The 22175-nt window shown below is 38.1% G+C and overlaps 1 protein-coding gene across 7 annotated transcripts in view; it reads left to right on the top strand.

The window, feature by feature from the left end:
• Positions 1-12026, top strand: part of GLRB (glycine receptor beta) — a 68529-nt gene extending 56503 nt beyond the window's left edge. For all 7 annotated transcript variants that reach the window (XM_079920233.1, XM_079920231.1, XM_079920235.1 and 4 more), the window contains 2 exons: positions 3617-3909; positions 10529-12026. In XM_079920233.1, the coding sequence (XP_079776359.1) occupies positions 3617-3909; positions 10529-10825 (590 nt within the window). In that variant the 3' untranslated portion in view covers positions 10826-12026. The remainder of the gene's footprint in view (positions 1-3616; positions 3910-10528) is intronic.
• Positions 12027-22175: the final 10149 nt, after the last annotated feature.

Genomic DNA, 22175 nt, shown 5'->3' with positions numbered 1-22175 from the left:
TTTTTTCCCCTACATTGTTCCAAAAGATTATGAAATCAATTTGCCAATCTTTTCCTTCTATGGGCTATAATTTTTATTTTCTAAAATTTAGGAGAAGAACATATATCATTTACCCTAGACTCATTTTGCTTTTTAAAATAAAATCAGTCTTGTGTTCTAGTTTTACTTTTCTTCCTATCTCTTTTTGATTTACTTTTCCCATTGTTAACAAGTATCAAAGCTTCCTCTGCGAACTTTAGGTAGACTTTGTCTTCAGCTATTTCTTTAAGTATAAAAGTAACTGTGGAGGTAACATCTTACACTTTTTACCCTACGTAAACTTTACTGTAACACATTCTTTTTCTGGTACATGAAATGGTTTAGTTGCTGCTAAAAATGATTTTTTTAAACAATACTTTTTAATTATAAATGTAAAAAGATGAATAATTCAGGTCGCAATTCAGACCTCTAGCAGGTCACACACAGTACCTTTCTTCCTTATTATAGTCTTTTCTTATCATCTGGAACAGTGGTTCAAGATCTTTTTGATTATAAGGATCTCTTTCAAAAATGTCAGATATTATTTCTGGATTCCCACATGGTAGTAATTGTAGTTTTCCTTTTAGTATCCTTTGATTAGAATGCTGTGCAATGATAACATGCTGATGTAATAATTTAGCAGTATTTCTAAATGAATTTTCATGTTATTAATCACAACTCCATATAAGAATTTGCTGCATAGTATAGTTTGTCTCAGTATGGGATAAAGATGATTTCAGGTTTAGACAGTAGCTGTTGGGCACAATTTCTCCTTGATTTGCTCTGTTGGTTCTATTTGTTGTTAATAAAAAATACTACCGGGACTTCCCTGGTGGTCCAGTGGTAAAGAATCCACCTTGCATTGCAGGGGACGTGGGTTCGATCCCTAGTTGGGGGACTGAGATCCCACGTGCGGCAGGGCAGCTAAGCCCACGCGCCACAACTACTGAGCTTGCGTGCCACAAACTACAGAGCCCACACGCTCTGGAGCCTGCATGAGACACTAGAAAGAGAAAACCCGCACGCCACAACTAGAGAGAAGCCTGCGGGCTGCAACGAAGACCCAACACAGCCAAAAGGAAAAGAAATAAAATAAATAAATAAATGAAATACCAAAAAAATATCTCTACCTCCCCTTTCTTTTCCTTTTCTTTTTTCACCCTTTTTCTTGCTTTCCTTTTTCAGTCTTCTAGGTTTTGGTATTCCTCTTTTAGGCAATAGATTGCTAGAGTATATGCTATTAAAGAATTATTTTTCAGATGTTTCCTCTGAGATTGTCTGAACGAGAAATCTCTGGACATCCCATAGTCAATGGGAGTTCACCATCAATAGTGGTCTCTTAAATAAGGATTTTATCACTATAAAGTTCTTTCTGCGTATTGATGAGCTAAACAACTTTATCTTCACCCTGAATTCTTTATAGAAGTTTTTATTCAGGTTAACTATTTTATGTAGTTAATTGATTAATACTTTGATTTATATTATTTGTTAGCCATAACTTTTAGTAGATGTAGACCTCACGCCTGTTTATCAGAGTTGATAGCAATTTTACGACATACTCCCTGATTTGAAATCTAGACTTGGTTTGTTTTTGCATTAGGGAGAGAAAGTAACAAATGACAAATAAGGACTATATGTTTTAAACACGTTATAGAAAGATTATACCAAGAAGTCCTGGAATTTATTAGAGAGGTGCTCCATTAAGTGGGGATAATATATTAAGAACACAATGTTGCAATTATAAATATCCCCATTTTTTTGAATGATGGGTTTCACATTTCTTTTTATTGGTTCACAATGTAGTAAAATTCAGGCAGCATTTCACTATGAGTTACTTAAACAATGAAGTGATCTCATCTGAAGGCCATGTTAAGATAAGGCTGAAATATTTGTCCGGAGAAATATTGGCTCAGATTTCTTATTTTAGGATAAAAAAGCAAGTGGACGTTTCCTATTTTAATGTGATTTCCTGAAGACAAGGCACACAGTGAGGTCCACATTCCCTTCCTTCTCAACTGATCTCCATTTCCATTCTTACATCTTCGAAATGATACAGATCTTATTGGAATTGGTCACCATGGTTTTTAACTTAACGCCTGGGATTATAAATATCTCCCAAATGTCCATTAATATCCTATTATTCTGAATCTTTCTCTGCTCCTTTGACCTCCTTTTTCTGATGCCTGAGCCTCTCTGGAGTCCCCTCCCTTTCCACCACAACCTCCCCTGAACGATACTGGCCAATCTGTCCTTCAAGAAGGTCCCGGGTGCCCTGTGCTGAGTCGTGGTCACCAGTTCTTTGTTTCTCGGCCTTTATCTGGCCTAACTCGGTGTTTTCTTTCCAAAGTCACATCTTTTCTATATTCTCCTCTTCCTACATTTCATGGGTATTTTCCCAGTCATTCTGTTTAGAAGTTTGTCTCAATCTTTTCCTTCTTCCTTTAAACAGTAATCAGGTTTTAAAAAATGTTTTCTCCAAAATCCTTTCACATTCATCCTATCCTTCATTTTCTTATTCTTTGTTTCTGCATCTCCTATATTTTTCTTTCTCAGTTTATTTTTTTATCCCTAGAAGAGTGACCTTATTGAAATATTCTCTTGATAATGTCATTTCTCTACCAAATACGATAAAAGATCCACTCTAGGACTTTGAAGGCCTTCTATAATCTGGCACTATTCTCCATTTCATTCATAAAGTTGCTAATATATCAGGATAAAGATTCAGGTATACTACTAAATTGACTACAATTTGATACATTCTGTGTTATTGATGAGCATGAAATGCTATGGAAACACAGAGAATGGTGTCAATATATGCTACTTCAAGGCTTGTTTTTGATTGATTGATAAGCTGACATAACATTTGATTAAGAATAAAAAAATAACTTGGGAATATGATTTGCTAAATTAATGCCCATAGGTATAATTAACTGAGTTTAGGGCAATGTTTGAGAAGATCTTGTATTTTTATGTTACTTTTCACTTCCAGGTTAGAAAATGTTAAAACCTATATTAACTTTTAAAACATAGTCCTGTTCATTAGTTTTCTTCAGGATAGAGGATAATTACAATATAATAGTAATATATATGTGTGTATATATATATATATATATATGTAATATTGTTTCAATCTGCAGAAGTTATATTTTACTAAAAGCCTTTCTTTCTAGGAGAGAATCTCTTAGTTCTTCAATATTAAAAAAAAAAAATCCCCAAAACTCCACACCTTTCAGGAGCCTCTGAAATGATGCAACTGGTGGAATATATATTTTTCAGTGTTTTAAATGATTATTGATACTAATATAGTGTTTCCCGTATTCCCAATGCAAGAGCAAAGAGAACCAAGTACATCTTTCATTATTAGGGTAATAAAAAATAAATATTTACTTTTTAAAATGTTAAGTGTTTACACACATACCACCCACATTCAATAATTCTTACATAAGAAGCAAGTACGTGGTATTTCTTCTACTCTTTGAGTTTTAAGGGGACCTGAGGGGCATTGAAAGTTATTGGAGGGGGATTTCATCAAAGAGCAGTGATTGTAGAACATTTCACGGGAGTAAAAGCAGCTTGACTTCCTGTTCCTGTCCGGCAGGAATCTTCTCAGTGCTCAGCTTGGCCTCTGAGTGCACAACCCTGGCTGCGGAACTTCCCAAGGTGTCTTACGTGAAGGCTTTGGACGTGTGGCTCATCGCGTGTCTGCTCTTCGGGTTTGCGTCCCTGGTGGAGTACGCGGTCGTCCAGGTGATGCTCAATAACCCCAAGAGAGTCGAAGCGGAAAAAGCCAGAATTGCCAAGGCTGAGCAAGCAGATGGGAAGGGGGGGAGTGCAGCTAAGAAGAACACTGTGAACGGCACGGGCACACCTGTTCACATCAGCACCTTACAGGTAAGGACGACGTCGGCCAGCAAAGTGCGTTCTGCGGGTTTAAAGGTTTGGTAGAATTGGTTCTCACTCGTTTTTCTCTCACAGATGCAAAGGGACTAAGCACAACCTACTGTTTGGAAAAGAATAGAAAACAGTTAGGTCCAATAGTAACCGAGAAAAAAATTAACACTTTATCAAATGACTGGAGAACTTTCCGTGGAGTTTAAGGATGCTTCAGTTCCTTTGCTCTGATGGTCACCACTGAATGTGGAGGCCTTGCCCAAGTGACAGACCTTCCTACTATTTCTCATTTGACAAACCTTTGTGAATGGCCGGGGGGCTGAAGGCTTCCGGGGCCCACGTTCTTGAGTCAATCTCCCACCCATTCCCCATCAAGTTGGAGAGCTTCACAATGCTCATGTCAGGCAGGCTACTTCTTTACTGGGTGCCTGGCTCATAGGGAAACTATGCCCATGGCTTGGGATTTGTCCAGCGCAGTGAGTAGCTAGAGAAGAACTGAACAGTTAAAATCCATGACCTTGCCTTGTCACTTGGTGATGGGTCTAAGAAGAGCGGACCATGCCTCTAGATTCAGGTACTGATACATCCTGGGGCCACAGACCACGTCATGGATTGAGGACAGTGGTCTACTCACTCCAGCATGCCTGTACTTGATGACCTCTAGTTGAGAAGACCCTAGGCCAGGGGACCATTTCCACTGAACGTAGCATGGTAAGTTCCACAAGAGGCTAACAGGTCCAGACCATCCTACAGCCTTGGAAACCTTGCCTGCATCTGGCCCCAGACCATGTCCATTTGCTGACCGCCACTCCTACCAACACCTAGGACGTTAGACACGGTTTTATAGACAGAGACAAGCAAACTGTTCTTACGTGATGCTGTCTGCAGGTCTTTTTTTATTTTTTTGTCTTTTTGTGTGTGTGTGGTACGCGGGCCTCTCACTGTTGTGGCCTCTTCCATTGTGGAGCACAGGCTCCGGACACGCAGGGTCAGCGGCCATGGCTCACAGGCCCAGCCGCTCCGCGGCATGTGGGATCTTCCCAGACCGGGGCACAAACCCGCCTCTCCTGCATCGGCAGGTGGACTCTCAACCACTGCGCCACCAGGGAAGCCCTCTCACGTTTTAGTTTGTATATTTAGATCATTTAAATTTAATGAACTTATTGATATATTTAGGGCTTCAGTCTATTTTATTTTTTTTAATTTTATTATTATTTTTTATTGGGGTATAGTTGCTTTACAATGTTGTGTTAGTTTCTGCTGTACAACGAAGTGAATCAGCTGTATGTGTACGTATATCCCCTCCCTTTTGGGCCTCCCCTCTCCACCCCTGTCCCACCCATCTAGGTCACCACAGAGCACTGAGCTGAGCTCGCTGTGCTACACAGCAGGTTCCCACTACTTATCTGACTTACACGTGGTAGTGGGTATGCGTCCATCTCAATCTCCCAATTCATCCCCCAACCCCCATGTCCACATGCCCATTCTCTACGTCTGCACCTTTATTCCTGCCCTGCAAATAGGTTCATCTCTACCATTTTTCTAGATGCCACATATATGCATTAATATACGATATTTGTTTTTCTCTTTCTGACTTACTTCACTCTGTATGACAGACTCTGGGTCCATCCACGTCTCTACAAATGACCCAATTTCGTTCCTTGTTATGGCTGAGTAATATTCCATTGTATATATGTGACACATCTTCTTTATCCATTCATCTGTCGATGGACACTTAGCTTGCTTCCATGACCTGGCTATCGTAAATAGTGCTGCAATGAACATTGCGGTGCATGTGTCGTTTTGAATCATGGTTTTCTCAGGGTGTGTATTTTGTGTCCTATTTGTTCTATTTTTAATCTCTTTCTTCTTTCTCCTTCTTCCACGTGGACTGCTTGAACAGCTCCTAGAATGACATTTTGAGTTTCCTGTATTGTTTGTAAGCATGTCACTCTCTTGCTTGGAGGCTGCTCCAGGTGTCCCATTATATACACATAACTTTATCACAGTTTCCTGATGTCACTCTGTTACCACTTTGTGTGATGTGTAGAAATGCTACCTCCCTTTAACACCTTTTGCTTTCCTCTTCACATGACAAAATTATTGTAAATACTTCTTAGAACCTAATTAGAAAGTGTTACACTTTTTGCTTCACCATCACACATAATTTGGAAAACTCAGAGAGAGAAGGAAAGTTTATTGTATTTGTGCCTATTTTTGTTTACTTTGATCTTTCTTCCATTCTGATATTCCAAGGTTCTATCTTTTATTGTTTCTTTCCTTTTAGAGAATTGCCTTTATCCATTATTTTGGGTAGCACTGCTGTTAACAGATCCTCCTAGTTTCCTTCATCTGGGAATGTCTTGGTTTCCCTTCATTCCCAAAGGATCTCTTCACTGGGAATAGGATCCTTGAAAGTTCTTTTCCTTTGACACCTAAAAAGTATTGTGCCCATTCCTTCTGGACTCTGTGGCTTCTGAGAAGAACTCTGCTTCATTCACACTGTTTTTCTCCTTTAGGTAAAATGTCATTTTTCTCTGGCTGCTTTCAAGATTTTTTTTTTTTTTTTTTTTGCCTTTAGTGTTCAGAAGTTTAATTATGTATTTTGGAGTGTTTTTTTTAGGGTTCATCCAGTTTGGGGTTTGTTCAGCTTGTTAGAAAAAAATGCAGGCGCATGCTTCTTGCCAAATGGGAGAAGTTTTCAGCTGTTATTCCTTTGAGTACCTTTCCTCCATCCTTCTAGGACTGTGACGACACAGATGTTAGATGGTCTGTTACAGGCCCACACGTCACCACTGAGGCTCTGCTCATTTTTCTAGTAAGTTCTCTGTTGTTACCACCGTGAAGTCACACCTAAGTCTTCTGGCCCAGAAATATTGCCTCGGGTGATTCGCTTTTACCTGTGTGCAGATTCAAGCTGGAAAGGACCACAAAGAAAATCTGAGAGGCTACAGTTTGAAGCCTTTGGAAGTTCTTATCGTCATCATTTTTTATCCTTGACAGCCTCATTGTCGTAGTGCCTCATTTTTGCTACCAGTAATTTTCAGAAGTGACAAGTTTATATGATGAAAGTAAATGAGACACATATTCATATGAGGAAAAATGGGGAAAGTATAAATGGGAGATCTGCAGAACCAAGGTCACTTTTAAGAATGTGTTGAGTGGGGTTGCTGTCTTACTTCTAAGTAGCTCATTTAATCCCTCTGCATGTGATATTATAATTGTTTAAAATAGCATTTATATTGTAAACTCTTTGTACTCTTATGTACATGTTTGATTTGATAATGATGTGTGGAGAGTATTAACTAAAGAAAGTTGTGTTTGTGTAAAGTCTCTGATGAGCAGGAGAAGAGACCAGCGAATGAGGTAATGAATTATGAGCTGTTTAAGCAACTAGAGGACTTCTCAGTATGGAACCTAATTTTATTGCTTATTCAGCTCTGACACGTCGTTAAAAATTACTTCTGCAGTAGACCTACTCTTCACCAACACACACACACACACACACACACACACACACACACACACCTCATTTCAAATATAAGAATCTGCAAATACGTTTATAGAAGAGTGTTCAATAAACTAAATGATTAAGCATTTAGTGTAACCAAACTGAAGTTTTTGGAGTGATTTTTCCTGTTATCACTTCAACATTGAAGTAATTATTCTTCCCTTAACTATTTCCTATATATAAACAATCTCTTGGAATAAATGTAACATTCTATGTCTACATTTTGAATGAGCTGTGTAGGTACAATTATATAATGGTTAAAATTGCTGGCAGGGCTTCCCTGGTGGCGCAGTGGTTGAGAGTCCGCCTGCCGATGCAGGGGACGCGGGTTCGTGCCCCGGTCCGGGAAGATCCCACATGCCGCGGAGCGGCTGGGCCCGTGAGCCATGGCCGCTGAGCCTGCGCGTCCAGAGCCTGTGCTCCGTAACGGGAGAGGCCACAACAGTGAGAGGCCCGCGTACTGCAAAACAAACAAACAAAAAACGAACAAAATTGCTGGCAGAATCTAAGAATGTGTTTATGTAAACAAAACACTAGAAAATTTGAAGTGTTAATATGTATGACTTAGGTTATCATATCATATAAATTGGGCTACTTGTCCAGTTACTTATAGATACTGAAACTACCCCTAAAGCCATGAATAAAATACGGTTCAGAGTAAATGCATTTCTGTAGTAAATATGTATGGCCTTCTTTGTGCAAAAGTAAAAAGAACTGGTAGGAGTCACGCTTCCTGAGTTGCTGTCAGAAGCCAGAGTCCTCCTTTGTTTTGATACGTGATTCTAAAGCACAGTTAGTGCTCTTGGAGCAGAGGATTCTAAGTGAGAGAGAGCCTGGGACACCCACCGAGTCCCAGAGCTTGCAGGCTGCTCTGAGAGTCTGAGAATAGGACAAAGGTTTGACATGGAGGGGCTATTCCCAGCTTCTCTTCCGATGAAGGTCGTGATTTAGTCTTTTCACAAGTTCTCTGACACACACTGAGACTTACCCATTCGTCAAACAGTCCTGGAAAACCAGAGCTTCAAATGCGGTCTTCTGTCTGGGACACTTACCAGGAGGGTATGTGAGTGTCAACGTGTGTGTGTGTGTGTGTGTGTGTGTGTGTGTGTGTGTGTGTGTCTGTGGAGACAGAGCTTAGGTGACAGATTGCTTGCTGAAAGTGACCTTTTAAGATTTCAAATTGGGGAATTTAAATAAAAGGCCTGGAAGTAAATTTTAAATATATGTTTTCACAATTCGTGATATATATATACATATATATAATATATACATGAACGATTTCCCAAAGTCTCATTTAAATAACTTAGATTCTCGTTGCTAGCTTTGTTCTGTCTCATTCCATTGATCAGTCCCTATTTTTGGCCAGACATTTTCCTAGACACTGGGTTAAATTGATGTGGACCAGAGCCCGGACCAATGGTGGCTCCATCAGGATATAGCTCCTCTTTAAGCTCCACGGGGTCCTCACCATGGGGAAGCTGGGACTGTACGTTAAAAAACGGGGAACGGTAATCCTCTTTCTTCCGGCTGGCCTCCTTTAGCTCCAAGTCCCATCAAACCAGGACGGAACTAAATCGACACTTTCTAAATATTGTAATATGCTGGTGATTCACATTTTTTTAACCTATAAGACATTCAGAAAGGATGAAATTCCAGTGCCTTAGTCCCCATTCCTACTTATCAACATTTTCTTGTGTACTTTTGTACAATTATATTTACATAAACATCTTTTTCGAAAGTTCTTACCCAACAGGATTGTACAAATGTCTATGTGGCATAAAGATATAATACTAAAGCCAACATTCATAGATCAGCTTAAAAAAATAACATTACCAGCACTTGTTCAAAATTGAAAAAAAAAAAAAAAAAAAGGAAACAACCTAAATGTATAAAGCCAGAGGATGTGGTGACACATTTTCATTCGTTTTTTCACTCAGTGTATGTTGGTTACCTTTGCTATCCACCTCTGAGCACTGCCATCTGCCTTTTGCCCAGAAAATATGCCTCAGTGTTTGTTCGGATAAAGGATACCATCCTGGTACCTGAAGGGCTGCTGGGGAATGATTTGTTTTACATCTTACATTAAGCATCATTTTTACCCAGCCATAATCTAGTAAATGTGAATAGAATCCACATAAGTCGTCAATGTATTATTGTAACTAAGGCAAAAACTAGAGTGTACTAAGAGTGTACAATGACATGGTTTCCTTTTTCGGTAAAAGAGTAAATATTTTAGTGAAGATTCCCAAGGTGAATCACAAAGGTCGGGAGTAAGAACAGTGAAAGATGAAGCAGTGGAATCATGGGCTCCCCCTTCTGTGGCCTTTCCTTAAGCCACTGGTCAGCCTCTGTCTTTTCCATGAGCTTTTCTGATGGCCAGAGAGAGTTCAGTGTGAAATAATTATTCTGTATATTGTAGGGAATTGAGTCAAATGTAGTACTTCAGAGATGATCAACTGAACAGTCTCTGTAGCATATGATCTGGCTGAAATAGCCACAGTTTCTTTGGATTTTCTGAGTTTGGATTCTCTGGCTAATTCATCTTCAGGCGGCAAGTGAGGAATGCCTTTCGTTGGTCAATCTTTGGTTCATGATCATTGTGACCATTTTTAGTTCTTACTTGTGAGTGTGGTTTAGAGACACAGTCTGTCTCATTGCAAGGATAAATGCCTCAGTCTTTTATAAACAACACAATTTGGCAATAGGAGCCCTGGGGAAATCAGAGGTACCAGAAGACGTTTGTATTCTGTATGTTCTGCTAATATGATCTGTGTCATGGTTAAATGTTGGATTTTCATTTATTGGTCAGTCTTTCAACTGAGAACTCTCACAAGCCTGGGAGCACCAGGCTGATTTGTGCCTTGATCCCTTAACATAAAATAACCTACCAAAAGTTTATTGCATGACATAAGCCTTGTTGTATAGGCAACATTTTAGAGCCCTAAATGTTCAGGTAATTCCGTGCTTTAATCAGTTGACTATTATTTCTGTTTGACAGAGAGACATAATAGTCAACTGAATAAACCATCAGATTTTTAAAATATCTTCTTGAAGACGTTTTATAAATAGAAAAATTCTAAATATCCTGTCTTTAATTTTTATTCTCAGGTTGGAGAGACCCGATGCAAAAAGGTTTGTACGTCCAAGTCTGATCTGAGATCTAACGACTTCAGCATCGTGGGAAGCTTACCGAGAGATTTTGAATTGTCCAATTATGACTGCTATGGAAAACCCATTGAGGTCAACAACGGACTTGGGAAATCCCAGGCCAAGAATAACAAGAAGCCGCCTCCTGCCAAACCCGTTATTCCGACGGCAGCGAAGAGGATCGATCTTTATGCAAGGGCGTTGTTTCCTTTCTGCTTCTTATTCTTCAACATTATCTACTGGTCTATATATTTATGATAAACCTTTTCCATTCGTATAAAGTCAAGTCCCATTGCATTGTGAACAACCTCGTTCATTAATGCCAATCTGTGAACATTCCTTGCATTTTCATAGCAATATATTGCATTTTGGATGCCATTGGAGTGTAATACAAATATGGCGCCTTCATCATGTGGAATGGCAGCATGATCTTGTTACGTCTGTGCTCTAATCATGATGTATTTATGTAAAGCAAACATAATTGCTTTAGGAATAAATGGAGGATAAGCGTACTACGTAAAATAGAATCCGAACATTTCTCTCCAGTTAGTGTAAATTGCAAATATTCCGATAATTCTGATAGTAAAATGGGGTGCACTCTGAACCCTGTTTTGTCATCATCGCAATGTACGTAGTGTTTCAGATCCCTTTCCTTGTAACTTTTGGAGAAAGCCATCTTATTCTTGTACAATTTTAGATGGTATTATCATAGATAAAGCAAAAGTATATTACATATGGTATAACTTTATAAGTAGAAGTATATCAACTCTAACTACATGAGCTCTGTGGAGAAATAAAGTTCAAACAAATTCCTAATTTGCAAAAGCAGCTCATTTTAAAGTGTGCCTGTGTTGTCAAATGCCAGATAATGAAGCCCAGTGAGCATTTTTGAAACAAAGGGAAATCTAGATTTACCTAAATTCGTGCTGAATTCTGGTTTCTCATGAAATAAAAATAAAAGGAGATATATTGATTAAATATTTCTGATAAAAGAAATTCTATTTAGTCCACTTTAAAACCTAGATATATTTTCGTGGATTTTATTTTGTTGATACAGAGTATACAAAATCATTGTGCCTTAAGAAGAGTCATAAGTATTTTGAATTGGAATATAGCAATGAATATGCGATTTCGTACCATTTGTAAGAAACCAAGAGGAAAATACCTTCTTACTAGAAGTAACGAGTTGGGAAGAAAAATCCATAATCATTAGAGGATTTTAACTTCTTTATTTTATTAAAATGCTCACATCTTTTAAAGTAAAATTAAATGTTTTTCCTGAATTTCTTTTTTTCTTATTTGAATAGTGTTTGATTTTGTTACAAGACATTTAAAGGTTAAGTAAACGATTACGTAGTTAGATCTCACCTCCATTTGTATCTTCTTTCTTGCTAAAAGTCCAGGCTACTTGGATTAATTGCTTTGGTCTTATGCCAACTTGCAAAACAGGTACTTTCTGGTCTATAAGACTTGTATTCCCTAGTAATATCAGAGCCAATGTACCTTCTTATTTCTCCATAGCTGATACTAGGACTATCAGTAATCCATGTAACGTAAACATAAGACCAAATAAGTGTATTTACATTATTTGGAGAGTTTGCAGCAGCTGAGGGTTTGGATTGTCAATTCAATAATAAAATGTGTTTACATATTGTTTATGCAAATTACATCTATAATTCAATGTTATTTTATTGAAGACTTTAATTTGTAAGAGTCACTGATTACTGAATCTTTAAAAGACGAGATATATCTAGTCCTCTGCGGTCCTTCAGCACCCTCTAGTTGCAAAAGCACAGTCACCTGAGTCACTTTAAAAATGCCACAAGTCGCCCTGTTGATGGACTTCAACATCCTGCTAGGACCTGGACAATAACATCTTAAACGCTGAGAGGAAAAAGCGTCTTGGATAATACTTAGACCATTTAAATTTGTAGTTATAATAATTATATTTGCTTGTGATCTCTGTTCTTCATTCTTGCCAATTTCATTCATTTTAGGGAGTTTGATTTAGATATAGAGTTTTAAGTGGGAAATGGATGAAATGGAAGACAGTTCTCATTCCATAAGAATTTATTTCTTGAAAATAATGTGAATGAATTCCTTTCTGTAATACAATATTGTAGCCTCTTAATATCCATTTTAATACCCAAATATATATAACTAGGTATCCCCGGATTCAGTGTGTATGTATAACTACAAATGGAACATTACGCAATGATCATAAGGTAGTACAATTGGTGTCCACTAACGGTTGCTTTCTACTGTTATCTTGAGAATTTAGTCACTTAACCCCAGGGTAGTTCTGATCTGTGTACTTTACATATTATGTCTTTCTAGGAAACTTGCAGTATATTTACCTGGATGTCAGTATCGCAAATTCCATGTTTCCAAAATAAAAAAGATCTTCTCCTTACAAATCAACCGCTTCTCTTATTTTCTGTTTCCAGTAAAGCCATCACTATTCCAGTCCCCCGTGGACCATCTGCCTTCCTTTGTCACACGGTATACCCTGTCAAGTTCCAAGTCCTAAAATTTCCCCCCTTACACCAACCACTGCTTCTCCATTTCTGCGGACACCACCCTAATTCGGTTTCCCTTTCCCATGCATCAGACAATTACAGCAGTCTACAAACTTACTTTGTGATGTTTATTTTGTAATGGCATAAGTAATACATGAATATCTCGACGTATTAGAAAAACAGGTGTGTCTAAAATAAGTAAGCCCTTAACGTTGTCATAACCTTCTATCTTCAAACCTTTCTCTTTTCCCAGAGGTCACCACAGTGACCTCTAGGCATCTACAACCTCTATCTACCTTTTAAATATAAAAGATAACGTAACGGGATTTAACGTAAATGAGATTTTACCATATGTACGGTTTTGCAATTTGTTTTTCATCTCCTATATTTTGGAGCTCTTTCTATGTGAGGATATATTGGATGCTGATAAACCTTTTGCCTCCTATTATTCTATAGCATGAATGTGTCTGAATTTAGCTTCTTTTTAAACATGAATTTTGATTGTTTTTCTTTTCTAATACAAAATAGCATTGTACTAAATATTTTTGCGCACACATGCGTATATTTCCGTGAAGTGGATGCCAGACGTGGAGTTGCTGAGTTGAAAGATGTCTACATCTTAAATTCTGGTAATGTCTTTAGATTGTCAAGATGCTGTGTGCAGACTCTCACAGCCTGGTCATCTCTTAACCTGTTGTATGTAATGTACGTATTACTTTTCTTTTTTAAAAACTTTTTTTGACCTTGTTTCAGACTTCCAGAAAAACGTGCAAAAATATTACAAAGAATTCCTGTACGCCATTCATGCCAGTGCCCCAAAGGTTAGTACTTCATCACACTAGGTTTATTTTCCCTCTCCCACTGTGTGTGTGCTCACGAGACACTTTTTTTCTGAAACATTTAAAATACAGTTGCAGAGATGATGATGACCCTTTGTATTTACACACTTCAATGTATGTTTCCTAAACAAGGAACATCCTTTCATAACCACAGTAGTACCAGGAACCCACATCAAGAAACTGACATTGATAAGTTACTATAATCTAGAGGCCTTATTCAGATTTGCCAGTTGTCCCACCTTTTCTTGTTTGTTTGTTTCAGTTCAGGATGTAATCCAGTATCCCATTCTTTATTTACTTGTCATGACATTAACTTCTTTAAAATAAAGCTGAGATCATGGCGTTCTGCTCAAACATCTTTAGAGCTTTGTATTGCCCGATGAACTAAGGAAAAAAGTCCTCCCTCTGACATATGAAGTTCTCCTTGTTAAAGTTTAACTTATCTTGTAGCTGTTTCTCACATTGCTCACATCTCAAACTCCAACCAAACTGAAGCCGACCTTTGCTTATCACACTTAGTGACAGGATTGCTAAGTTCAGTGAGGTACCTTTCCTTTTAGGTTAGTGTTTAATTTTACGTCTCATTATTTCTCTTAAGTGGGTCAGTCTTGGATGGTTTGTCTTCCCATACTCATGTTAACTGATATGATTTTATTCAACATTAAGCGTGTGTCAGTTATACAGTTTCATCTCTACTGAATAATAAAATTAAAAATATTTCCCATTGCACATGCCGTGTTCAAATTAAGCTGCTTTAAAAACCATTCAATTTATCATCATCTATATCATGGAAAATTTCAGTTTACATAAATAGCTGGATACAAAAATTTAAAGTACCAGGCCTAAGATGAGAAATAGTTTGAAATCTTTTTTTATAACCTTTAATAAGGATTTCTTGTTAAAATTTTATTATCTTGTTTTAGAAAAGCAGATTTATTCCAATTATGTTTTCAAATGAAGTGCATATGTTTACACAACCTATCAATAATCTAGCATTCACTAATTCCCCCCAACCTTTTTTTATGAAGCTGTTCGTAACCTTTTAAGAGGTTAGGGTCCAGTTATTTCAAAGCATTGGAAGCATCAATGGAGTAAATATGCTTTACCGACTTTCTTGTGATTGATATGAAAGGATAATATAGATGCCATATTCAAGGGTGGTTATAATCTTAGGGTGTTTATATACACATATGCATAAACTTGATATTTTGTATTTTAATACATTTTGCATTTTCTCCACATACACACACACACATATATACATAGGTATTTTTTAAAATTAATTAATTTATTTTTGGCTGTGTTGGGTCTTTGTTGCTTTGCGCAGGCTTTCTCTAGTTGCAGAGAGCGGGGGCTACTCTTCGTTGCGGAGCACGGGCTCTAGGCGCGTGGGCTTCAGTAGTTGTGGCTCGTGGGCTCTAGAGCGCAGGCTCAGTAGCTGTGGTGCACGGGCTTAGTTGCTCCGCAGCACGTGGGATCTTCCCGGACCAGGACTCGAACCCGTGTCCCCTGCATTGTCAGGTGGATTCTTAACCACTGCGATACCAGTGAAGCCCTACATATGTATTATAAAATTTTGTCCTTAACCAGCAAGAACAATGAGAAAACTCGTGAATTTTGTTCCAGTTGGAATTTCTGTACTCCAAACAGTAAGTGCACTTTCACTGTCATAAGTATTTTTACAGTTTCCAAATCTCATGTATCACACCCAAAACAGGTCTTTCTAAATCCTCTCAGAGTAGAATACTAAATAACAACAACAAAAATGTAAATCAGTAAATGCTTCTTGGGTACTTGATATTTTGAGGGTCTTGTGTCAGCCCAAAACCGTGAAGATGAAGAAAACATTTAACAGTGGAAGCTCTCTTAAATGATAGTCAATAGTGTGAGAAGGAAACGTATGCTAATTATACAATTCTCTATAATGCAAATCAGAATACATAACGCATGTCATTAAAAAGCATAAGGGAAGGAAGAAAATCAGTGATTTGAAAGGAAAAGACTCGTCTTAAAGAAAATTAAGTAAAGTATACTTTACTGTAGTTAAATAAAGGCCATTTTACTATAGATCATAGAATTTTGAAGCTAGACATTAACGAAAAGAAAAATTATGAATTGTAAAGTGGAGAAACATTGCCATAAAGAAAGTTAAAGTGCTCTTTGAATTTTATTTCCTAGTTAACATTGCTGAGGAAATAATGAAGAGGAAAAAGCAGATTTTCCACAGCTGATGATGGAAGGCGCTTTACCTGCTGTTTGTTTCTTAACTAAAACTCCCATCTGATCTTGATCCTATAACTGGAAAGAATTTTCAGTAAATCTCAGTTTGCAGCCCGAGGCAGTGGCAGTTCAATTAATATTATGCACAGTGATGTGACCAGGAGTCACCTCCTGGGCTCCGTGATTTAGCAAGAATGCAGCAATTACCACATCAAATAGGGATTTTATTAGTCAATTAGCATTGCCTTGCCCCTAAGCCACTGCTGACGCGCAAGAGAAACCCTATTTTGTGAGATGGGAAACTAGATGACGAGGCAAAGGATTTTAGCTTTTGAAAAGCTCGGCTGACTTTACAGTCTGTTCTCAAGGGATGGAGCTGGCAACGTAGCAGGAGGAACATGGCATTTAGCAATAGTAAACACTCTAGCTGCTCTTCTTCAAGGACCACGACCTCGTGCCGTAAAGCTTTTAGAAACCTGCGGAGGACAAGAATTCGGCACACGATAGCAGCATCATATCTGCTGACTTACTAACAAGCTTCAGCGTTTTTAATAAATCTGAGTCAGAATCTGCAGGCTTCTCAGCTACAAAGATGATCTTTCACTTATTAACTGAGAGAATATTTTATGGAACCCATTAGAGGGAATACCTAATAAATTCTGCCTTGGACTGTTATAAAGCCTCTTTCTAAACACAGCTGCCCTTCTCTGGTTTATTCATTTGTATACTCAAAAGCCCTTTCATTCAAAAATCTCTAGAGTTTCCAATCGGTCCACTGACATCTTGGAAGCTTTCAAATTTCAAACGTCCCAATAAAAATGTGAAATTTCTTAAGGCATGTACATGGGAGGTGCATCCTACAGAAATAATCCCAGGAGCTACGCTAAGTCAGAAGCCAGTCCAGTATGTAGACACAGAGGGAACAGGAGAGGGTAGAAAGACTTGGGCTGGAAGGAATAAGAATACGTTATAGTTATAGTTTAGTTAGAGTTCTGGGTTTGCTTTTCACAACCCTGCAAACCTTGTCAAAGAACGGTTTTCTCAATTACCTTATTCCTGAAGAGGGAGTAAAAATAATCTAAGAGTTACAGATTACAACATGTAAGTCTATCTTTTATAGTTGTTACAAGCAAGGATTTTCAAATACATAGTCTAGGCTAGAGTCCCATTTACTACGGTAAATCTTGGCAAATTTTTTTTAACATCCTGAGCCTCAGTTTCCCCAATTATAAAACACGGTAATGGGGTTTCCCTGGTGGCGCAGTTGTTGAGAGTCCGCCTGCCGATGCAGGGGACACGGGTTCGTGCCCCGGTCTGGGAAGATCCCACATGCCGCGGAGCGGCTGGGCCCGTGAGCCATGGCTGCTGAGCCTGCGTGTCCGGAGCCTGTGCTCTGCAACGGGAGAGGCCACAACAGTGAGAGGCCCGCGTACAGCAAAAAAACCCCAAAAAACCAAAAAAACCAAAAAAAAAAACAAAAAAAACACGGTAATAATGACCACCTCATAACATTATTGTGAGGATTTAATGTATTAAGTAAAGTGCTCAGCAGAGTTCCAGCACATAGTAATTGTGCAATAAATTGGGGTTATTATTATGTCCTTTTATCCCTTAGTACTGCACTATTTCTAGCACTAAAACTACTTTTCTTTTTCTCTTCAAATGAATTTATTAATTCAGCTCTTCATGTTCCATAAATTGTCACTGATTTGGTAATTTGTTGAAAACATTTATATACAAATATTCCACTAAAACATAAAACTTTAATCATAAATAAAATACTAAAACTACTTTTAATGAAGTTTGTCTTTCAAATAAAAAATGCACTGACATCCATAATCATTGAGCTCATTTTTTTTTTTTTTTTTTTTTTTTGTGGTATGCGGGCCTCTCACTGCCGTGGCCTCTCCCGTTGCGGAGCACAGGCTCCGGACGCGCAGGCTCAGCGGCCATGGCCCACGGGCCCAGCCGCTCCGCAGCATGTGGGATCCTCCCGGACCGGGGCACAAACCCGTGTCCCCTGCATCGGCAGGCGGACTCTCAACCACTGCGCCACCAGGGAAACTCTCATTTTTTTTTTTAACGTCTTTATTGAAGTGTAATTGCTTTACAATGGTGTGTTAGTTTCTGCTTAATAACAAAGTGAATCAGCTATACACAATTTTGAATATAAAATAATTTAAGGAACAATAGCAGAAACTATCAGTTGCATATTAAAATATTCTTGGAGTGTGTTAAGGAGTCCTTAGATTATTTACTTGGAGTTCCGAAGTTTAAGAATTAGGTTGTGGGCAATGGAATGCCCAAAATTCAGAATACACTTAGTCAAGGGTCATATTTTACATTTATCCTTTAAAAAGAAAAATAAATGAGAATACTTCAGAATTAAAAAAAAAAACATAAGGAAAAGAATTTCCTAGGTGTATTAAACATGACAAATCAAGATCATATTAACTCATGCGTGTACGGTACTGATGCACGTATTGTAGGATCTCTTATAACTCGTGCGTGTATGGTACTGATGCACGTATTGTAGGATCTCATATCTCGTGCGTGTATGGTAGTGATGCATGTATTGTAGGATCTCTTATATGTCATGCGTGTATGGTACTAACAAAAGATATTTAGTGCTCATAATGGTCATCCTGGCAAACTGCATGATTGTGAAATTCTTCCTGAAACAAAGAGAAAACACTAAATTGTGTTCGATAGAATTGTCATGTTAAAATAGTTGATTGTATTCTCATTCTCTGAGGATTGGTAATCCAACTACTGACCATAATGGTTATTCTCAATTAATCAAAATATCCAGTTAACCCAATTCTGTATAAATGGAAATGTATTGCATTCTGAATTCATACTAAAAATGTATGAGGTCAACCTCTAAGTAACAAAACCATATTTAACTCTCCTTAAGGCAATATATTTTATATTATAGTAACAATAGTTATCCATTTATTGAAGAAACATTGTTCTTTAAACCTAAGTATAATACTGGGAAGATATTAGATTTTAAAAAGTACATATATGAATGTGTATATATATGTGTGTATATGTATATGAATGTGTGTATGTATGTGTGTGTGAATAGGTTTAGGTAAATACGGGTCTATATTTGTATATGTATATACATATCTGTACATGTATATATGGATACATAGAGTATGTAACATTAACTGGTGTTTTATCTGCGACTAAGACATACTACGTTTTTGCCCTTTTGGAAGTCCTGCAGGGTAACCTATTTTATGTATGTCTGGGACAGTCTCACAAGAAGATTACACTAGGAGCTCTGGAGGGAATGCCTATTTAAGGGTCAAAGAAGTGTGTGCTAATTGATATGAACCAGACGGCGCACAGAAAAAATCTTAGCCTCAGCGGACTGTTCCATTTATTTATTTATAAGCAATCATTGGAAACCACTCCCATTCTTGTATATAGGCCAGGTCCGCTCTGCCCCCCTCAGAAAGCGCACATCCCCTCTCCTGCCCCATCATTCCAGACATGGAGAACAGCTCCTCTTTTCTACTTGCCAAACGGTCCTGGAAGGAAACACCCCCAGGTGCGTCCCTGCTCACTTGGTCTCGTTCTTTTGGATTCACACGTAGTTTAGGCTGAATCTGACAGCTTTCACACACGCCAGGTCACACCTGTCCTCCAGGGCATACTGGCGTGTGCAGAATACCCCATCTCGTGGGGATGTACCATCTTAGTACCTGAGAACCGTCGGCCTGTTCGCAGCCTGCACCTCAGCTACTCTGGTCTTGTCGCTCTTCCCTCCCCGGGAGCGGTCCTCCTCTCGTTCCCTCTCTGACTTCTGGGGTCTCCATCCTTATAAACAAAACCTTAGCGTTTTATTCCTTTTCCTGCCTCTCCTGACCTTAGTCAGAATGCTCCAGAGAACTGTTTAATTTAGATCTCACACCGTGAACTAGATCTCAAACCGTGTATGTTTCAAGTGGCCCCTGTTTATTTTCCCTCGCCATCTAGGGATGTGGGACTCGAATTAGCATTTTTCTTGCTCTCTAATTATGCTCCCAGATTATTTCTCTACCTATGTGTCTTAGCTGGCCTGAGCTGCTTTCGCAAATTGCCGCAGACTGGGTGGCTTAAACGGCAGACATTTATTACTCGCAGTTCTGGAGGCTGGTGGTCCAAGATCAGGGTGCCAGTGTGGTCGGGTCCTTGGTGAGGACCTCTTCCTGGTTTACAGAGAGACGTCTTCGGGCGGCATCCTCGCATGGCAGCAAAAGAGCTGGCCAGCTCATTCTCGTGTATAAAAGCACAAATCCCATTCAGGAGGGCTCCACCCTCATGATCTAATGACCTCCCCAAACCTCCATCTCCAAATACCATCCCATTGGGATCAGGGTGTCAACATTTCAACGTATGAATTTGGGGGGTAACAAACATTCACAACATTGTACTATGTAAAACTCTTTTCTTCTGAGCTTGAACTATCTTCCTATATTATGCTTTTAAGTGTGTGTGTGTGTGTGTGTGTGTGTGTGTGTGTGTGTGTGTGTGTGTATCTACGAAAGAGACAGATTGAGAGAGAGAGAGAGAGACAGGGGCGGGAGTTGATAAAAGCCAGAAAAATGGTGAAGGAAATATAATAATTACCTATATTCCAACACTGAGAATTAAATCACTTTAACTTTCTGACATATTTGATTGAAGTTTTATTCTTTTTATCTATTAAGTAATATATAACTTTGTCTTTTTTTAAAAAATATTAAACCTTAAAGATAAACTTGAAATTGTCATCACCTCCAAGCCTTTATCTTGCTTCTCTGCAGTTATACCTTGAGGCAACCGTGATTATCAGTTTGTTTGTACTTTCCCAAAAAATTTAATAATATTTTAAAGAAAAAAAGGAACAAATATTAGTGTTTTTAAATTTACATTAATGCTATGCATGTCATTCACATTAGGTTTTTTGAGAGCTATTCACATAGATATCCAGATTATTTCATCATATGCATGTGTCACATTTTATTTAATAAAGAATATTTATATTGTTTCAAATTTTTCATTATTTCAAGCAATGCTGAAATAAACATTCTTGTGTATATATTCTAGTATTTATGGGAGACTGACTCTGTATAGTAGATAACTACAGATAGAACCCCTGTGCAATTAAAAAATTAATTGATAACGCAAAATTTTTCTACAGTAACAGTATCAATTTACACTCCTGGCAAGATTGTAAGAAAGAACTCATTTCCCATCCTCCATTCAATAAGTGGTGTAATCAGAATTTAACATGCAGAAATTTTGCCAAGCTAAAATGCTGAAGAAACTCATTGTCTCAATTTGCAGCTATTGACATGATGTTGTTTTTCTCCTATAAACTGCAACATAGTTACTGTGTTAAAAGGTTTTCTAACTTGAAATAATTGCTGGGATAAACTGGTTTTGCCTGTGATGTATTCATTTTGGTACATTCCTTTTCGTTTTAGTACAGTTTTTCGAGTTCTGTAAATGGTTATGTCTGTATTTATAAGTGAGATTGGCCAATAATAGCATGTTCTCATGTCATCCATATTCTGTTTCTGCATCAGGGTTACATTCGTCTCATAAAATGAGTTGTGTATCTTCCTACTTCTTTCTGGACTCTGGAAGAAATTAAGTAAGCCTGGAGTTAATGGTTCTTTGAGTTTTCTAAAACTCCTATAAAACAGATCCATCCTTCTGTTATTGAGGGTAGATTTAGGGACATTTATTATTCTGAGCACATTAAAAAGAAGTACATAATGTTCTATGCAGACTTTTTCCTTCTTAGATGAATTTTGATAACATTTCTTTCTAGGAAATTATCAATTTTTTATGGTTTTTAAATTATTGACAATTATCCATGAAATAATGTCTTGGGACATCTAAACTCTCTGTTATAATCCATACCACTTTCTTTTTAAATTAATAAATTAATTAATTTTTGGCTGCGTTGGGTCTTCATTGTTGCGTGCGGGCTTTCTCTTGTTGCGCAGAGCAGGGGCTACTCTTCGTTGCGGTGCGCTGGCTTCTCAT

This window comes from Stenella coeruleoalba (assembly GCF_951394435.1).
Source record: "Stenella coeruleoalba genome assembly, chromosome: 4".
Taxonomy (NCBI): Eukaryota; Metazoa; Chordata; class Mammalia; order Artiodactyla; family Delphinidae; genus Stenella; species Stenella coeruleoalba.
Note: the sequence above shows the minus strand (reverse complement) of the source record. Positions and strands in the feature narration are given on the sequence as shown.